We start from the raw sequence: 16,924 nt of genomic DNA, 5'->3' as shown, positions 1-16,924 counted from the left end.
CAGCCACTGCACTCCAGTCTGGGCAACAGAGTGAGTCTCCAACTCAAAAAAAAAAAAGAAAACCCAAATTTGGTAATACCTCAAGATTCCTGCTTAATAAATGGCAGAGAAGCACAGTATCTGAATTAAGGCCCAGGAAGAGGACATAGTTCAGCATTTGGAAAGTGGAATGGCCCACTTGCTTGCTTGCTTATTTATTTGCTTGTTGTAGAGATGAGGTCTCACCAAGTTGCCCAGGCTGGTCTCGAACCCACTGGCGCAGGCAATCTACTCGCCTCGGTCTCCCAAAGTGCTGGCATTACAAGCTAAGCCACCCAGGTGTTACCCAGGCTGGCGTGCACGGTACGATCATAGCTCACTGCGGCCTTGACCTCCTGGGCTCAGGCACTTCTTCACTTCAGTCTCCTGAGTAGCTGGGACTACAGGCACATGCCACCACACCCAGCTAATTTTTTGGATTTTTTTTTTTATACATTGCTGCGTTGCCTAGGCTGGTCTTGAACTCCTGGGCTCAAGCAATCTTCCTGCCTCAGCCCTCGAAAGTGCTGGGCTTACAGGTGTGGGCCACTATGCCACCACTCACCTTTTAAGGACCCCAGGTCTTCTTCCCCATTCCTCCCTTACAGGGGAAAAAAAGACCAGCAGGTTGTTTCTGGCACCCACAGGACCAGCGTTTAGGACTTTGAGATTCTAAGGCAAGGCCAGTTATGTGTACCTTCATTATCCCCTCACACAGTACCAAAGGGAACTGTGCATTTCTTGAAACTTGTTAAGTGGCCTGAGTGGTGAGAAAAGCACCCCCTGGAGCCCAGACCTAACTGCTAAGTTCCTCAAGGCCAAAGACTAAATTTTATCTTTTTCTGAACCAGCTCCAACAACTAACGCTAGTTCTCCAGTTTATATACAGCAAGCACCCTAACAGATGGCACGTGACTCGACTAATACTCTCTTAGCTTGACAAGATTTTGGAAGATTTCACAGTACCTTCTCCGCTCGGCGTCTTGAGGGTCTGTGCCTGGCAGGCTGATGGTGATGGAGGATGGGGCACCCACATCATAGCGCTTTACTGTTTTCTGGCATATCTTTACTTTCACCAGAAGGCCATGTACCAAGTTCGCCAACAGCCCAACCACAGGTTGCAGGATCTCAGGGAAGAAGGTGGCAAAAGCAAAGTGGTCAGCCATGTCCCCTCGGCCCCGGCTATGACGCTGGTAGAAGCGAAGATACACCCAACTGGAGAGCAGCCCAAAGCCGTAGGAAGCCAGTGCTGGGCTCTGGAGCAGTGTGGCCAGCCGCAGGAGTAGCAGCAGCGCCAGTAGAAGCATGGGCACTACACTGACGCGCACCTGGGGCACTCGCAGGACCACACAGTCCCCCATTGTTTGCTTGAGTGCCACCAGGACACCACCTAGGAAGCCCAAGGCTCCGTGGATACGAACAGTGAACAGGTAGACCAAGTTGAAGGAAGCCATGTAAGTGAGGAGGTAGGCAAAGGCCCCTAACAGCCCCACAGACACATTTACCACCGAGAAGAAGATGAGTAGCTCCAATGCCCCCCAGAGGGGCTCCAGTAAACGCCCAGCCACCACTACTGTGGCCAGGCTGATGGCCACATCCCACACGTGCTGCTCCATCAGCCCATGGGTGGCCAGGGTCCAGATCCAGAAGTTGGGTGGAAAGAGGTAGCCTGGGGTGACCGCCAGGCAGCCCGTGTCCACGGCAAAGGAGAGCAGGTAGAGGAATAGTACTGTCGCGCACAGCGCTTTCACTACCACGCTGGCGCTGGCCAGTATGGCCCCCAAATGCTGGCGGGCACCTGGTAGGGCACGCTGCATCTTCTCGGCGGGCGTCGACCTGAAGAAAGGGTCTGGTACGCTAGGGGCCTCCCCGGGGCCTCGTCCCAGTCCGGCCCCGATGGGAGGCCCGGGCCCGGCCTAGCCGCTGGCCTATGGCCCTGGTGAAGGCTCCGCTTCTGACTGGGTCGGATTCTGGTTCCGAGGGGCCGAGCCCGGTCTTGTCGCCGGACCGGAGCCTAGGCCCCTCACCCGATACCAGAGGAAAGGCCCTGGCGGCTTCGGCACGCCTGCCTGCCCGCCCTATAGGCCCCGTGCCAGGCCGGTCGGGCTGGCGTTGATCTCAGGTCTGGGCCTCCTCCATTCACTCCGGAACCTTCGGTGCCTTGTTCTGTGGCCGAGTCAAGCCCGGTCAGCTCTCGCTCGGCCTCACTCTTGGCCTCGACCGTACCTCCTTTCTCGGGGGGCGACAAACAGGGGTACTGCGCTTGCGCGCCCCTGGCGGCAGCGAGATGCCCACTGAGTTCCCGTCTTCCGGCTCCTCGGTATGCTGGGATATGCAGTCCTTGGTCGCCACCGAAAACGAACCGCACAGCATTCTGGGTAAAACCACAAGCCCCAGGAGGCTACGCGCGTGGGCTATTCCCATTGGTGATGAGACTTGCAAGGATCCGGGTCGTTTCTGCTGGTTCGCAGGAGCTTGGAAGGATGAATTTAGCATCGCTAACGCGCAAATGCGGCGGGGCGAATTCGGGAGGCAGTACAGCTTCAGCCACACACTTGCTGAATTCCCCAGGAAGAGTGGCTCTATTTGTGCATGTACATCTGAGGGGGTATATCCTGTGGGCAGGTGTGTGGGTGGGTGGGTGTGTCCGTGTGTGAGGGCTCCCGGACCCTCCATGGTCTGGTGAATGGGTCCTGACCCAGGCTGGAATCCTTGCTCTGGTTTGGCGGACGTGTGGCATGGGCCAAGTTCCTGAATCTTTGTGAAACTCAGTTTCACGGGCAATGAGTTGGAGATGTTGGTAGGATCTTCCTGCGAAGTGATCAAAGGGGAAAGGGGTGTAAAATGCCAGTCAACCCTGGATGCTCAGCGGGTGTGTCGTCCACGTTGCGCTTTTTACAAGTGAGGTTGACCTGCGGCACGAACCCAGGGCTCCCTCCTCCAAAGGGGCAAGGCTGGGCTGCCCTCAGTGACTCTTCTTCCCACCAGTGACTTCTGATTACTGCTGACGAAGAGGTTTCCCCACAAGACTGGGCCAGACCTCTCCAGCCACGCTTCAGCCACAAAGGCTTCTGACACTTGCGTTCTGTGCAAACTGATTTTGTTTGAGTTGGAGTCTCACTCTGTTGCCCGGGCTGGAGTGCAGTGGCACGCTCACAGCCACTGCAGCCTCGACCTGCTGGGCTCAGGCAATCCTTCTGTCTCAGCCTTCCAAGTAGCTGGAACCAAAGGCGTGTGCCACCATGCCCAGCTAATTTAAAAAAAAATTTTGTTTATTGTAGAGATGAAGTCTCATTAAGCTGTCCAAGCTGGTCTTGAATCCCGGGCTCAGGCAATACTCTCGCCTTTGCCTCCCAAAGTCGCTGGGATTACAGGCATGAGCCACCGTGCCCTGATTTCTTTTTTTTTCTTAAGTGCATGTAATTTTAAAAAACGACAAAGTACTTTATTATAAAATACAGAATCCCTTTCTTTTAGCCTATGATTTCAATCTAACTAATGTTATTTGTATCTGAAATTCAAAATTGACTGGGTGGTCTGTATTTTACCCCTACCCTAGTACTTCAGGTAACTGTTGAGGGCATGGGAGCTGTGTTGCAAGTTGTGGACTAGATGTTGCTCTGTGGAGGAGTGAGGAAAGTCCGTCTTGGCTGAGGCCTGGAATGTCCTCCTATTTAGCATACAAGCCCCCCATCCGTTCTGGCTGCTACCTCCTTTCTGAAATCTTTGCTGATTTTTTTTTTTACCCTTCTCACCTAGTTTGTTCATTTGTGGTATGGGGATACACTATTACTCACCAAAGATTGTGAGCAGAGTCCCTGGCCCCCCGCATGTGTTAGGCAGAGTGTTGGCAGCTCCTGCAGGGGGAAGCCTCTGCACTGGTGGTTATAATTCTCTCCCCATGAAAAGAACACAAAGGTCACACTGGTTAGGCCTAGGCCCAAGAGGATTTGCAAAAACTGAGTCAGCCTAGGGCTCCAGAATGAGTAGCGGTGGCCTCTAGCCTCCTCTGCAGCCTGAAGAGAGCCACTGCTGTGTTTGTGGGTGGCCACACCTGGACCTTCTCCGTACAGTGGGACTGGGCCCTCCAGCTGAGTGCCAGGGGCGGCTGGGGCCAGGTGCTCACTCTTTCAGGTGGAGGACCTGTGAGGTCCTGGTGGTTGGGCTGATGGCCAGACCCTCTTTCCCCTTAAACTGGCATCTCATCTCTGATCTCTGTCTTCTTTCCTCCACGGTCCCAGCTTTGAGGCTCTGGGAGGTTTCCTATTTGTTTTTTTTTGAGTCAGGGTCTCACTCTGGCCTAGGCTGGAGTCCAGTGACACGATCACAGTTCACTGATCCTCCTGCCTCAGCCTCCTGAGGTTGCCACGAGACCTAGCTCATTTTAAAATTTTTTGCATGGACAGGGTCTTGCTATGTTGCCTAGACTGGTCTTGAACCCTATGCAGTCCTCCTGTCTTGGCCTCCCAAAGTGCTGGGATTACAGGTGTGAGGCACCACTCCTGGCCTGTTTGTTTTTAAAAGACAGCTTTTTCCTGGAGGCTTTTGAGAAGAAGATATGAGACACAATATGTTAAGGGCTTGGCACTGGTTAGATGCTGGAAGCATCATGCTCTATGACTGCCATGGTCCTGGGTTGCCATGGCTTTCACTCCCAGCAGAGCAGTAAGTGGGACTCTGTGGTCCTGGCCGCCTGTTGTCAGAGTTAGTCAGTCCTCACTGCCAGGCTGACAGAGTGGATGGGAACCATTTGAAATGAAAATATGAACATTATTTAATAACTGATCTTTTGTAATAAACCATTTGAAAATATTTTACAAGGAATCACACACACGATATTTTACAAAGTTTCTTGACTTTTTTGTCGCTGTTGTTTTTCTGACTTGTCTGTACAAAATAGAACCAAAAAAAAAAAAAAGGGGGCGGAGAATAGGAAATGGCCCCCCAGTCCCCCAGCCTAAGGTGAGGGGGCAGCCAGGTAGGGTGGGTGATGAGAAGGATCAGACCCAGCTGGGGGTTGGAAAACTACCTGGTGGGGATTGTTTTGTCTGTTTTTCTGTTTTTTAAACTTAAAATATATATTTATTTTTCTGTATATGTTTGTTTTTTATTTTTATATTCTCCATTGAGCACCTGACTACACTACAGTTACACACACGCCCCCGCAGGACACAGGTGGCATCCAAGTTGGATGCACATCATGGACGCCCACCCTGGCACCAGCAGCAGGCATGGACCATACACACACACTGAGAAAGCAACAAGCAACATGACATTAATTAACGGAGTCATTAATTAATGCATCACCCTCCCCCCTCCTCCCAGTCCATCTGAGCCCCATTGCTACATACCCTTGCCCTCAGTTCCCCACTGGCCCCCTGGCTGGGATGCCTTTGAGGGAAATGACCAGAATGAATGGTGTGAAGAGCTGTGCTCAGGCCCCACCTCTGTGTGCACAGTGTGCGTGTGTATATGTGTACAAATGTGTGTTTAGCAGGGGAGGGGCAGTTTGGCCTCCAGGGGGCAGGATGTGTGTATGTTGTGGGAAGGAGCTAGGGAGTGGACACAGGCCTGAGTATGTAAGGGCCAGATTGGGGATGAGATGGCCCAGACAGGAGAGACTAAGTCACCCCTGCTAAGGCAAAGGGCGATGTCTGGTGGGGGTTCCATTGTGAGGGGTGCAGGCAGTGACATGTGGTCCCCCTGGGGGCCTGACACTAGTAAGAAATGGTTACAATGAGCACCTGGAGAGGTGAGGGGCACTTGGGGGACACTGGTGGCTAGGAGTAGGACAGAGGATTCTTCACCCCCTGCCCCAGCATTTGGCACTGTTTGACATTCAGCTTTAGAGATGGGAGGACCAGCTAGGCTGTACCTCAGATTAGAGGTGGGTGGTGAGCAGGAGATGGAATGTGCAGGTGCCAACCCTCCCACCAACCCCTTGCCCTGGTAAGGCTTTGTGAGCCCCCACCCCACACCACCCCACAGTGTGTGTGTGTCTGTTTCTCTGTGTGTGCCCTCTAGGGTATGTCTAATATGAGTCCAGTTTCTGCCCTCAGGGTTCCAGGTGTGTATGGGGTTGTGTCTAAACTGATATCACTGTGACTGTCCTGACACCTGCAAGGCTTGGGAGGACGTGGCTGTAGGCCTGAAAGGGGCAGGAGCCCATGGGGGGCTGCCCTAGGACCTCTCTCCTGCTAGGATTTAAGCTGGGATGAACAGGCCTCAAACTGTCCATCTCACCTTCCTTCACTGTTTTCATGGAAACCACCTTGGGGCTTGGGTGGGGCAGAAGGGGCAGGTCAGAGGACAGCCGAGGCAGGGTCCCCCCCACATTGGGAGTCTCCAGGCAGGGTGGCAGCAGAGGCCTGGTTTGGCACCAGTACGTGTGGCCTCACTGTCCCATCCCACCGGGTGAGCCCAGTGGGAATGAAGGGTCTGGGAACACTTGAACAGTTCAGTGGTGAGATGTGGCTTGGGTGCCAAAGACCTGTGGTTCCTCCTTTGGGACTCCTCCATCCCAAGGCGCAGATTCTCAGGGCCTGGTGAGCTCAGGTCCTTCAATGAGGGAGGGACGAGGCTCTAAGGCGGGGAGCGTGGGGCAGGTAGGTGGGAGAGGGGCGAGGAGGCCGGGTGAAGTGGGGGTAAGGGGGGTGCTCAGAGGCGGGGAGAGGCGTGGGCGTGAACTTGAGGCTGCAGGCCCAGGAGGAGCAGCAGTTGCAGGGAGACCAGGACGCCCAGCGACGGCGGGAAGGAGGCTCCGCGGCCACAGTCTGAGGTATCTTCCTGCGGGAAGAGACAACAAGCTGGTGGGCCTGGGCGGGCGCAGGGCCGAGGGATGTCAATTGCGCCGCCCCTCTGCTCACCGTCGCGTTGTAGTCAAAGCAGATGTGCGGGCCTCTCCGGTACCGCGGTCTCTGCACCAGCTCACACTGCTCCGGGCCGTCCGCTGGGCATGGGTGGGGAGTCAAGGAGGCGGCGGCGGACGGAGGGGGCGCGCGGGGCAGAAAGGGGCGCGGGCGGCGGGGAGGGCAGGGGCAGGATACAGTGTGTCTCCTTCTGCAGCAGCCGACCAGCCTCACACTGGCTGCATAGCGGCTTCTCCGCCACCACGAACAGAAGGTTGGTGTTGCTCAGTCGCTGCGCGTGAAACAGCCTGGAGGAAGCCCGGAAAGGCATGGCTTTGAGGCTCGCTCCGCCCGCACCGGCCCCTCCCCCTGCAGCCCCACCACAGCCGAGCCCACCCGGAGGCCCCGCCCCTTCCGTGCTCTTTGAGAGTCCAGCACACACACCCCCGCCCCATCAGGTCCCGCCCTGACCTCCGGTCCCACCCCCCGCCAGCACCTGGAGCAGTTTCCGCAGTCGATGATAGCGTTGTAGGAGGCGTTTACCGAGCCGAAGTAGTACTGGGTCTGTTTCATGACGCAGCTGCTCTCTCGCGTCTCGGGGCTTCCTTCGGCTTCCGCGGGGTCTGCGAGGGCCCAGAGCGCCTCAGCCCCGCCCACGGGCCCTGACCCGGCCTCCGGCTCGGCTTCACTCAGCCGTAAGCCCCGCCCTCCCTTTGGAGTCGTCTCAGCTCTCCAAGACGGGGGTTTGAGGAGAGGGCCTCCAAAGCCCTACCTACCCGCTTGGAACCAGCTGTGGTAGATGAGGCCGTAGAGAAGCTGCTGGAACAAAGACCTGCAGGGCACGGGGCACCGGGTGGAGAGGGTCAGCAGAAGCCAATGTCCTTCCCGCTTCTCTTTTGAACCCTCCTGGCTCTGGAGCACCTTCTGTACCCACCTTTCCCACAGGACTCACCAGGCGGCAGCAGAGGTCCACCAGGCCAGGTTAAGGAAGTCTGCAATGGTGGGCTGCAGTGGAGAGGGGGGGGGGCATGGGCTGCCACTGCTGATCCTCGGCCTAAATCACCCCCAGCTCTATTTTAGATGTCAAATGTCAGAGGTGTGGGGGGACTATCTGTGGGTAGGTCTCTCAGTTCCCCCATCTCCAGGCCAGGTACCTCTGGAGACTCACCACAAAGACACCTCGGGGTGCAGCACCCAGGTTGCCAGGAGGCTGGGGGGCACAGGCTGCTTGATAGTCATAGGACTCCTTGCGGGTGTAGAAGGAGTTATTGTAGAGTGCCAGCATCAGGTTGGCATCCACCTCACTGAAGAACCTGCCTACCTGGGGATGCCAGGAGAGAGGCGTGGTCACAGGGCTGGCCGTGCCACACCCCAGAAGGCTCAAATTCCTCCTTCCTTCTTCCACCCTCTTCCTGATGTTTACCTGGTCCCACTGATGGTTCTGGTTTGACAGCACCAGGAATCCCCCATCATCAATGAGGACACATAGTAGGTCCTGAGAGGAAGGGAAGGGGGAAGAAAATGGAGAGGGCCATTCCACATCAGACCTTCCATCACAGGCCCTGACAGTTCAGTGGTTCAGAGTGGGGGGTGGGCACCACTCCCCCTAGTCCTGGTAAGGTTGTGAAGTCAGGGTGGGGATACTGAGACCCACAGGCCAAGGGATGGGCTATGTGGTAGTCCGGATTAAGAAGTCTGGTACTGGGGTGAGCTAGAGTTTAGGGCAGTTCAGGGCACACGCACCTCATTGTTGACCTCGCAGTCCATCTCACAGTGGCTGCTGGGGCCGCACTGCTGGGCAGAGAGCAAGGACTGTAAGGCGCCCACCAGTTTTCCTCCCTCTCGTCACCCTTCATACATCTGGTTCCCCAGGCCATCTGCAGTTGCCCCTGCCTCCCCATAGATGCCAGAGCCACTCTAGTGGGAGGTTTGGTAGGGGTCCCGGGGGGATTCCAGAAAGGTTACTGCTGGGCTTACTGCCCCCTCCCCTGTCGAAATACCTTCTGAGGCTGGTCCTGGTGGGTACGGTTGCTGGCTAGCACCTTGAACTTCTCAGCCCAAGCCTCTAGGTCCAGCTTGACACCCACCACTTTGAGGGAGAGCAAGGAACCATCAGTGCTACCTGTCTAGGCAGTACCCTGCCCATTGCCTCTTTCCCCACCTCCATCCTGGGCATTCACCTGCTGGCCTCAGTGTGCGCCCGCCTAGACTGAGCTCCACAGCTGTGCTGACGAGGATGCCCACCGTGTCGTTCTCCAGCTCCAGTGGCCTCAACATGGCTGGGGGTGGGGTGGGGACATTAGGAGTGGGGGCTGGCAGCCACACAACACTCCATGCTGGGCTCTACAAACCCAGGAACTCAACCCAGGGCTGACTCCAGCCTAAGCGCCCAGCACCCAGCATAGTGTTTGGCACAGCCCATCCCTCTCTTCACATCTGCTCTGATCTCAGCCAGGTTCATATTGGAGAGGACTCTCAGAGCAAAGCCCAGCCCTAGCTAAGGAGACAGGGAAGCTGAGGTTTCCCACTGCTGCTGGACACCCTGGGCAGATACTCACTATCCTGGTGTGGGGGCTTGAAGACATAACCATGGTTATCCAGGCTGCGGCGGTAGAAGCTGGCATTGAAGGGTTCAGGGTTCTCTGTCCAGTCCTCAGCTGCCCTGGTGTACCCAAGAGAGGTAGATTGGTGAGTAAGGGTTGGCTGTGGGGGACAGTGGTTTTGGCAGGTATAAGGGAGGCCTCTTGGTGGCAGAACAGAGGCAAGGTCCCAGGGTGTTGGGTAGTAGGGTAGGTCACTTACTTGTTGGGGAAGACTCGGGTGATGCCACCATCTGTGGCAGCAAACACGGCCAACAGGCTGTATCTGAGGATAACAGGGAGGTGGGGTCACAGGCCTGCCTTCTGCCTCTGGGTCCATCCCAGCCTCCTGACCCCACAGGCTGGGTGCCTACGTGTTGAGATCCTGGTCCCGCCACACACGCTCCACCAGCTGCTGTGTGATACCCGTGTCCAAGATCAGGTTGTGCAGAAGGAAGTTGTTGCCTGGAACAGGAAGACAGGGTGGAAGAGGCATCCTCTTGCAGCTCCCTGCCCATCCTTGCCCTCACCCCCAAGGCTCCACCAGGAACCTTCCCCATAACCTGGTCCAGACCCAGCCCTTGGCTTGGGCTGCATGTTTCCACACCTGCCCAGTCTCTGAGCTCCTCTGGGCTGTCCCCATGCTGCCTGGGGACTGCCCTGATCCAGCAGCCCTGCCCCCCACTCACACTGCTTGGAGTCTGGAGTCACTTTCTCCATGAGCTCAATGAAGTTTTTCAGGAACTCGGTGTTGTTGTCTGAGGCATTCAGGTCCTTGCAATACTCTCTGAGGGTGGGAAGGGGCAAGAAGAGTGGGCTTGTGGGGCTGGACAGGGAAGTGGGGTCGAGGCTTCTCAATAGGCCCACCTGGCCATTCGCTGAGAAGCCCAGGCCTCCGGGAGGGGCACATGTGTGCTTACAGGCTACAGCTGCTACATGCCTGGCAGGCTGCCCAGGTCTGAGTCAGGGCAGAGCTCACACAAGAAAGAGGGTCTACTTCCTACACTCTCGCAGATTCTCTCTCCCAGGCAAGGCCCTGCAGTCTCCTATCTCTTCCATGTAGTTGGACCCAGACAGTTTACTTGGGGTCCCAGGAAATGCCCAGTGGCCGGCTTATCCACCTGTATGTTCCACAGTGTTGCTGTGGGTGCCAGCTGGGACCAGAGTACAAGCACTGGCTTGTGTCAGCCTGAGTCTAAGACTTCATCCTGCCTTTTCCTGGCTGTGTACCTTTGGGCAACTCACTCAAGCTCCCTGAGACTGTTTTCATCATACCACATGGGGGTCAGGAAGTTGGTAGGAACATGTGTGTCCTCAGACTGGCTGTTCCCTCTGCCTAGAATGCTCTTTCCCCAGAGGTGGGGAGGCCAAATCTCTCACCTCCTCAAGGCTCTCAATGGGTTCAGGTTCTGGGGCCAGAGAACATAGAGGCTGTGGGGTAGGGGGTGTCTGCTTGGGGCTCTGCTTCCCAGGAAGTCTTGGTGAGCAGTCCTCTCTACCCTGAGAGATGGAGCCATTTCTCTTGCCCCATCCCTTGTCACACCACTGCTGCCAGGAATCTCCTCATTGTTCCATGTGGCAATAACTGTGAGAATTTGTTCCCTGGTTGTGCTAGGGCCCATAGCTTGGTGAGGGCACCTGGGACTCGGCCTCAGCCCCCACTCACTCTCCTTGGCTCCCAGGGCCTTTGTGCAATATACAGCCTGCACCTCTGGGCCTGGAGGCCATATCTGACACCCAAAGTGTCACCCACATGGCTGTGCTTGAGATATACTAAGTTACTTGCAGTCTCTCCTGTACACACAATATGCACATTCACATTTGTGGGGTGCTTCATTCACTCACCCAACACACATTTATTGGGCTCTTCTGAGACAGAGATATAGAGGTGACAAAAACAAACAGGTTCCCTGCCCTCAGAGAGCTACCTCAGGGTCATGTGGGCCACACAGGTCTTTTAACATTTTTCCACAGTCACTAATGCACAGAGCCCTATCCACATTTACACTCAGATTCTCACATATGTACATAATGACTCAAATACAAACACACATCTACAGAGAGAGTCACAGAGAAATTTGCGAGTGCATGCACGTACGTGCATACACAAGAAGGTTAGGAGGGTCCAGAGCCCCGTGTGGTGCCTGAGAGTGCTCATGGGTCCCTGTCAGCTGTAGCCACCCACCTGCCCTCATCCAAAGCCCAGGTCACAGGTAAGAGCTTTAGCACCCAGGAGTCCCGGGCCTCCTCAGATGTGAGCCAAAGGCAGAGGGTGTGCACACGAGAATGTGTGTGTGAACACTGAATGTGCATTCCAGGGATATCCTAGGCCTGAGCCTGCTCTGGGTCTTCACCCCTCACTTGCCAGAGTAACTCCCCAAAGTCCCTGCCCTCCCCCCTCTTTCTCCCTCCCTTCGTCAGTGAATCACCACATCTAGACACGGCACTGCCAACAGGGGCTCTGGCTGGCTCAGCCCCAGATCCACACAAACACTGACTGACACAGGACAACAAGGTGCAGGGTGGTGGGGTGGGCAGGACACCACAAACCAGAGCAGCAGCTGCCCAGCAAGGGGCATGCTGCAGACAGCCAGCCCAGGGTGGAAAGGACTCCTTCCTGGTTACCTGGATGGCAGGGAAAGTCAGCAGATGAGTCCAGAGCCCCCCTGACCCAGGCCTGGTGGGAGCTGGGCTGTGGGGCTGCTGGCTACTGCTGCCTGGTGCGGCTACATGGCCTGGGTATGCACACAACCGCGCATACCAGGCTATGTATGGGGGGCTGGGGCAACACTGAACAGGACACAGACACACAGAGCTCCAGGCAGCAGTGCAGGAGGCGGGGCTGGGGTGGTCGGGTGCGGGGGACACCTCAGCAATGCCACACGCAAGCTACCTGGGAGCAATGAAAACATGTCCTTCAGACTCAAAGCTGCTGGGGAGCAGGAACTCAAAATCTGCAACAGAAACGTGGGGTTATCCGGCGGGGGCTGGGGAGGTGGGAGGCCAGGGGGCTCAGAGCTGATGGGGCTGGAGGGACATGGGAAAGGGTGGCTTGAGGGAGGGGGAGACACCAGCAAAGAGGAAACCCGCCACTTCCACGTTCAGGTTCGAGCCAGAGAGTAGGGACGGGCGGGGAGGGGTGGAGGGCCTGTGGAGACTATAGCATCGCAGGAGGAGGGCAGTTATAGCCAATATGTTGCCCGGGCCTGGTCCTCTGTCGGCAGTGAGTCCCTTGGCGTGGCTGTATATGCTTCCATACGGCTGTATAGCACATATACACGGACACACACACACACATATATATATATATACACACTGCTATATATATGCATGGTCTGGGGGAGGCGCCAGTCTTGCTCGTATCACATCCATAATGGAAAAAAACCGCATGCTGAGCTTCCTTCGCCTCTAAAGAGACTTTGAGGAAGGGAATTGACTTTTGGCTGCGGATTTTTATCTCTCTTTCTTTGCCGCAGCTGTTTGCATTTTGGTAGGTCTTGCTTTTGTTCTGTGTCAGGCATCAACATGGCCAAACCGAAGGGGGTTTCTCATGGGCACAGACAGTCCAACCAGAGACGGGTGTGGGCAGCTGGGGGTAGCCATAAAGACTGCAGTGCATTGTGGGAGTCTGGTGTTGCTCCCTGGGATGGGAGGAGACAGGGAGACTCTCCAAGTGCCTGGGACTGTTTCCATGCTGTGCGAAGAAAGCTGGATGAGCTGGGTGGGAGACAGGGGTGCTGCTCTGCATACCAGCTCCCCTGGGCTGGGGCATAAGGGGCAGGTGGGGAAGATGGGTTGGGTCTCCACCCTTCCTAAGACCTATATGAACTCAGATCAGCCAGGGGGAATTGGTGGGGCTCCAGAGAGGAATAGAGGTGCTGTTGAGGGGCCTACCAATTGGGCCTGTGCCCTGGACTTATGAGCATGGATGCCTGAGCATGTGTAGGTATGTGACAGCATGTGTGTGTGCATGTGTGTGTATCTTTGTATGGGTTTGGGAGTGAACCTGAGGATGTGGCCCCTGGGGCTCCTCTGTGGCCTCTCCCTGCCCAGCTGAACTAGTCCCCTTGCCGCTCTGCATCTGGGAGGTGTCCCTCTGCTGTTGGCCTGTTTCACTCTGGGTAGACCTGTCTCACTCAGGAGACTATCACATTCTGTCTCCTCTTAGATTCCAATCTCTCTTTTTCCCTGCCCCACCCCTACTGCCCTGGCCCTGCCTTCTGCACTGCTGCCTAGAGTTCTGTGTGTCTGTCTGTGTCCTGTGCAATGTTATTTGTATAGAAGAGGGATTTTCCCTGTTCCTAAATACTCCCACGATGCACTGCAAGGTTCTGTGGAGGGATTACTTGGGGGGCTTGAAGGGGTTGGGCAGTCACTGGTTGGACTGTTCCTTTCTGATAGGACTGTGCGGCAGGGTTTGGACACAAGCTGATGGGGAACGGAGGGGGTGGGGAGAGGAGGAGGAGGAAAAAGAAAAAGGAGGGAGAAGGAACGGGGAGGGAGACTATGCTATGGTTATCATTGTTACCAGGGCCCTGCATTTCTGGGGTCACTGGGTGGGATGTGGGGGGTAGGTAGGAAAAGACAACTCAAGCCAGTGGGAGTAGGACACGTCCCCCACACCCACCCTGGCCACTGGGAGCAGCTGTATCACCTTTGCTAGACTAGGCTGCACAGGGTCCCTACAGTTTCTTGGGAGTCCCTGCTTCCAGGTCACAGAGTTGGCCCCTTGTGGCTCTCCAGGCCCCATCTGCCCAGGTGTTCCCTGGGAGAGGTGGTTCTCTGTTCACTGGGAGCAGAGACCTCCATGTGCTGTATTCTCCCAGCCCCCTTGTTCTTTGCCAGGACCTGGAGGTTCACTGCCCACCTTTCTAGAAGTCTCTCTGGCTTAGGCACCTCAGAGTGCTTTTTCTTCATACCCAGCTTGATTTTCTCCAAGTTCCTTTGCTGGCGCCTGGGGTATAGACAGATTCCATTTTGTCCCTGGCTAGGCCCCCAGTCCCAAATAAAAGTTTGCTTTTATTTCCCCAGGTGAACACCTTTTCCACATCACTGACCCATCACAGGGCAGGGCTGGGCCCATGGGCCTTAGCAAAGCAGTGGAGGTGACAGGACACATGGACTTAAGCACCAAGGCCAGTGCCTAGTAGGATGGTCGGATCAGCCTTGCTCTTCCAGTGGCTGCCTGCTCTGTGCTGCCCCTTGGCCCCAGGGTTGGGATAGGAGGCTTCCAAGACTTTCTGCCTCCTTTCTTGGGGGCTGCTGGCTTCTGGAGCCACTACCAGAGATCAGAAGAGGGAGAGCTATCCCAGAGGAAGCCTTTGGGGCTGGCCCTTTCCTGTAGCCTCTCATAAACCCCTCCAAGGGCTCATCTACCCTTTGCATGTTAGGCCCCCTGCCCCTGCTGGGTGGAGGTGGTGGAGAAGCATCCAGCCCCATCCCTACTGTTGAGTTGTCTTGGAGAGACAGAGTAGGTGGGGGAAGGCAAGGGCCTTCCCACAGGGAGTGAGGAGTAAGAGGAAAGGGCCTGAGCCCTCAGAACACGCCGGAGAACACCCTGCAGGCAAAGCCAGGGGCAAGGGCCACTGGCTCTAATAGGGGTTTAGGGATCAGAGGAAAGGCAAGAACTAGAGGAGCCAAGGGGATGCTGGGAGGGAAGCCCTGGAGAGCAGAGGTTTGGCTGGTCCTGGGCAGGGAGGGGGGCAAGCAGGGCCGTGAGGGCGGGTGGGGTGGGGAGAGGAGGGTGCACTGGTTCTGAATATACTTGCCCTTCAGTTTGCTGTTTGGCACTGGGACAGTCCACCAAGAGAGAAAGCGAGGAAAACAAAAACAACACAAACACAAAAACAAACGAAAAGGGGGAGGGGAAGGGGAGGGGCACAAACAATATTTTATTCAATGGCTGTTTGAATGAAAATATTGTGTCTCATCATCATACCGAAAGGAAACTTCTTGCAAAAAACGACATGAGAGAGAAAGAGAGAGCGAGAAAACTCAAAGGAGATGAGCCCCAGTAGGCCAGGCAGGTGGGGGGCGCCCGGTGGGGCCGGAGCCCCAGCCTCCCTCCCAGTGACCTCGGGCAGCGGGGTGCAGTGGGCAGGCGGGGCCACAGGCTCTGGAGACCAAGGCCTCTCAGGAGAGGCCCAAGGTGAGCAGGGCATGCAGGGGTGAGCCACAGGCAGAGGAGTGGGAGAGGGAAGGAAGGAAGGAGGGTGAGAGAGAGGGAGAGAGAAGGAGAGGGAGGGAGAGACAGGGAGGAAGGGGTGAAGGAATGAAGGAGAGAGGAAAGGAGGGGAGGGAGAAGGAAGGAGGGAGAGAGGGGAGAGAGGAGGGTGTGAGAACAAGAGGGAGAGACTAAAGGAGAGAGGGAGGGAGGGGTACTGGGGTGGGAGATGGAGGGAGGGAGGGAGAAAGAAATGGAGAGGTGAGTGGAAGGGAGAGGGAAGAGAGGGAAGGAGACAGAGGAGGTGCATGTGCAAGGGAAGGGAACAAGGAGGAGGGGAAAAAGGTAGAAGAGAGAAGGAAGGGCAAAGAGAGAATAAGGGAGGGCAGTCAGGGGCGAGAGAGGTAGAAGACGAGGCAGAGTTGGGAGGAGGAAAAGAAGAGTATGAGTGAGAGATAGGTGAGGTGGAGGAAGGAGGGAAGAGGAAGGGGCAAAGGGAGAGACCCTGAGAGGTGGCACCACAGGAGAGCAGAACAGGGAGAAGCGGGAAGGAGATGAGGGGAGGGGGTGTCTTCCAAGAATGCAGCCCCCAGGGGTACATGGGGCAGGCAGGCTAAGGAGGGAAGACACAGAATAGGAGAAACCAAAAACAGAAACCTCAACAGAAACCATGAGAGAATGGTCTGGAACCAAATCTGAGAAAAGGCGAGCATGCAGATTTCCACAGACTTTTGAGGTGCCTGAGGAGTGGGCAGACTGGGCAGGAGGGGCTGCCTCGCCGGCAAGCAGCATCTGGCTATGCTGCCTGGGGCCGGTCAGGGTGCAGGGGCAGAGGCAGGGGTGCAGGGCGCAGGCAGGGGCCGGGCCACTTACACTTGACCTGCAGGATCTGGTCGCTAAGGTTGGCTTGGAGGTAGAAGGTGCTATATGGTGGGAGCACCAGCCCCAGGCTGGAGAGTAGAGGAGGAAGGAGTGCAGGTCACTGCTAGGGAGAGGTGGGCCACACTGGCACCCCCTCCCCATGGCTTGGGGACCAGGCAGAGAGGCCCAGGCTGTTGCACCCTTTCCTCCCACCACCAGGGACATCTCCCCCTGCTTAGCTGTGGGAAATTCCCGGGTCAGTGCCTTGGAGACACCCAGGGGCCTGGGCCCTCCACTTTTGCAAACTCTCCTGGAGCCCACCAACCAGCCCCACCTTACCTCCCACCCCCAGTAGCCTCCCACAGCACTCCTCCTGCCTGGTCAGCCCCCTCCATCTGACCAGCAGCAGACTCACAAGAAGCAGAACACTGTCAGTGAGCTAGCTACAGGGGTAG

At 56.3% G+C, this 16,924-nt stretch overlaps 2 protein-coding genes and 1 long non-coding RNA gene across 8 annotated transcripts in view; 1 reads left to right on the top strand and 2 right to left on the bottom strand.

Moving 5' to 3' along the window:
• Positions 1-2,268, bottom strand: part of TMEM115 (transmembrane protein 115) — a 6,521-nt gene extending 4,253 nt beyond the window's left edge. Inside the window, exon 1 of one of the 2 annotated variants that reach the window (XM_008053407.1) lies at positions 985-2,268. In XM_008053407.1, coding sequence (XP_008051598.1) covers positions 985-1,835 — 851 coding nt within the window. In that variant the 5' untranslated portion in view covers positions 1,836-2,268. Of the gene's footprint in view, positions 1-981 lie in introns of both variants that reach the window. The other variant, XM_021710131.1, reaches the window with a different exon arrangement.
• Positions 2,269-4,767: 2,499 nt separating this feature from the next.
• Positions 4,768-16,924, bottom strand: part of CACNA2D2 (calcium voltage-gated channel auxiliary subunit alpha2delta 2) — a 139,036-nt gene continuing 126,879 nt past the window's right edge. Inside the window, exons 22-39 of one of the 4 annotated variants that reach the window (XM_008053401.1) lie at positions 16,482-16,558; positions 15,214-15,234; positions 12,339-12,399; positions 10,135-10,232; positions 9,820-9,910; positions 9,669-9,731; positions 9,425-9,528; positions 9,047-9,145; positions 8,867-8,955; positions 8,610-8,657; positions 8,290-8,361; positions 8,035-8,187; positions 7,819-7,871; positions 7,643-7,698; positions 7,363-7,489; positions 7,065-7,174; positions 6,885-6,967; positions 4,768-6,804 (exon numbers count right to left, since the gene is read on the bottom strand). In XM_008053401.1, the coding sequence (XP_008051592.1) occupies positions 6,676-6,804; positions 6,885-6,967; positions 7,065-7,174; positions 7,363-7,489; positions 7,643-7,698; positions 7,819-7,871; positions 8,035-8,187; positions 8,290-8,361; positions 8,610-8,657; positions 8,867-8,955; positions 9,047-9,145; positions 9,425-9,528; positions 9,669-9,731; positions 9,820-9,910; positions 10,135-10,232; positions 12,339-12,399; positions 15,214-15,234; positions 16,482-16,558 (1,534 nt within the window). In that variant the 3' untranslated portion in view covers positions 4,768-6,675. Of the gene's footprint in view, positions 6,805-6,884; positions 6,975-7,064; positions 7,175-7,362; positions 7,490-7,642; positions 7,699-7,818; positions 7,872-8,034; positions 8,188-8,289; positions 8,362-8,609; positions 8,661-8,866; positions 8,956-9,046; positions 9,146-9,424; positions 9,529-9,668; positions 9,732-9,819; positions 9,911-10,134; positions 10,233-12,338; positions 12,400-15,213; positions 15,235-16,481; positions 16,559-16,924 lie in introns of all 4 variants that reach the window. The other 3 variants (XM_008053403.1, XM_008053402.2, XM_008053404.1) reach the window with 3 other exon arrangements.
• Positions 7,328-10,194, top strand: LOC110595231. 2 transcript variants are annotated; one of them, XR_002481685.1, is made up of 3 exons: positions 7,328-7,847; positions 8,320-8,354; positions 9,807-10,194. It is a non-coding gene; the product is annotated as an uncharacterized LOC110595231 (long non-coding RNA). The 2 variants fall into 2 exon arrangements; XR_002481684.1 differs by having other exon boundaries at positions 7,328-7,866.

This window comes from Carlito syrichta, unplaced genomic scaffold (genome assembly GCF_000164805.1).
Source record: "Carlito syrichta isolate Samal-C Ts95f unplaced genomic scaffold, Tarsius_syrichta-2.0.1 Scaffold288153, whole genome shotgun sequence".
In the NCBI taxonomy this organism is placed as follows: Eukaryota; Metazoa; Chordata; class Mammalia; order Primates; family Tarsiidae; genus Carlito; species Carlito syrichta.
This window is presented reverse-complemented; position numbering and strand designations above follow the sequence as displayed.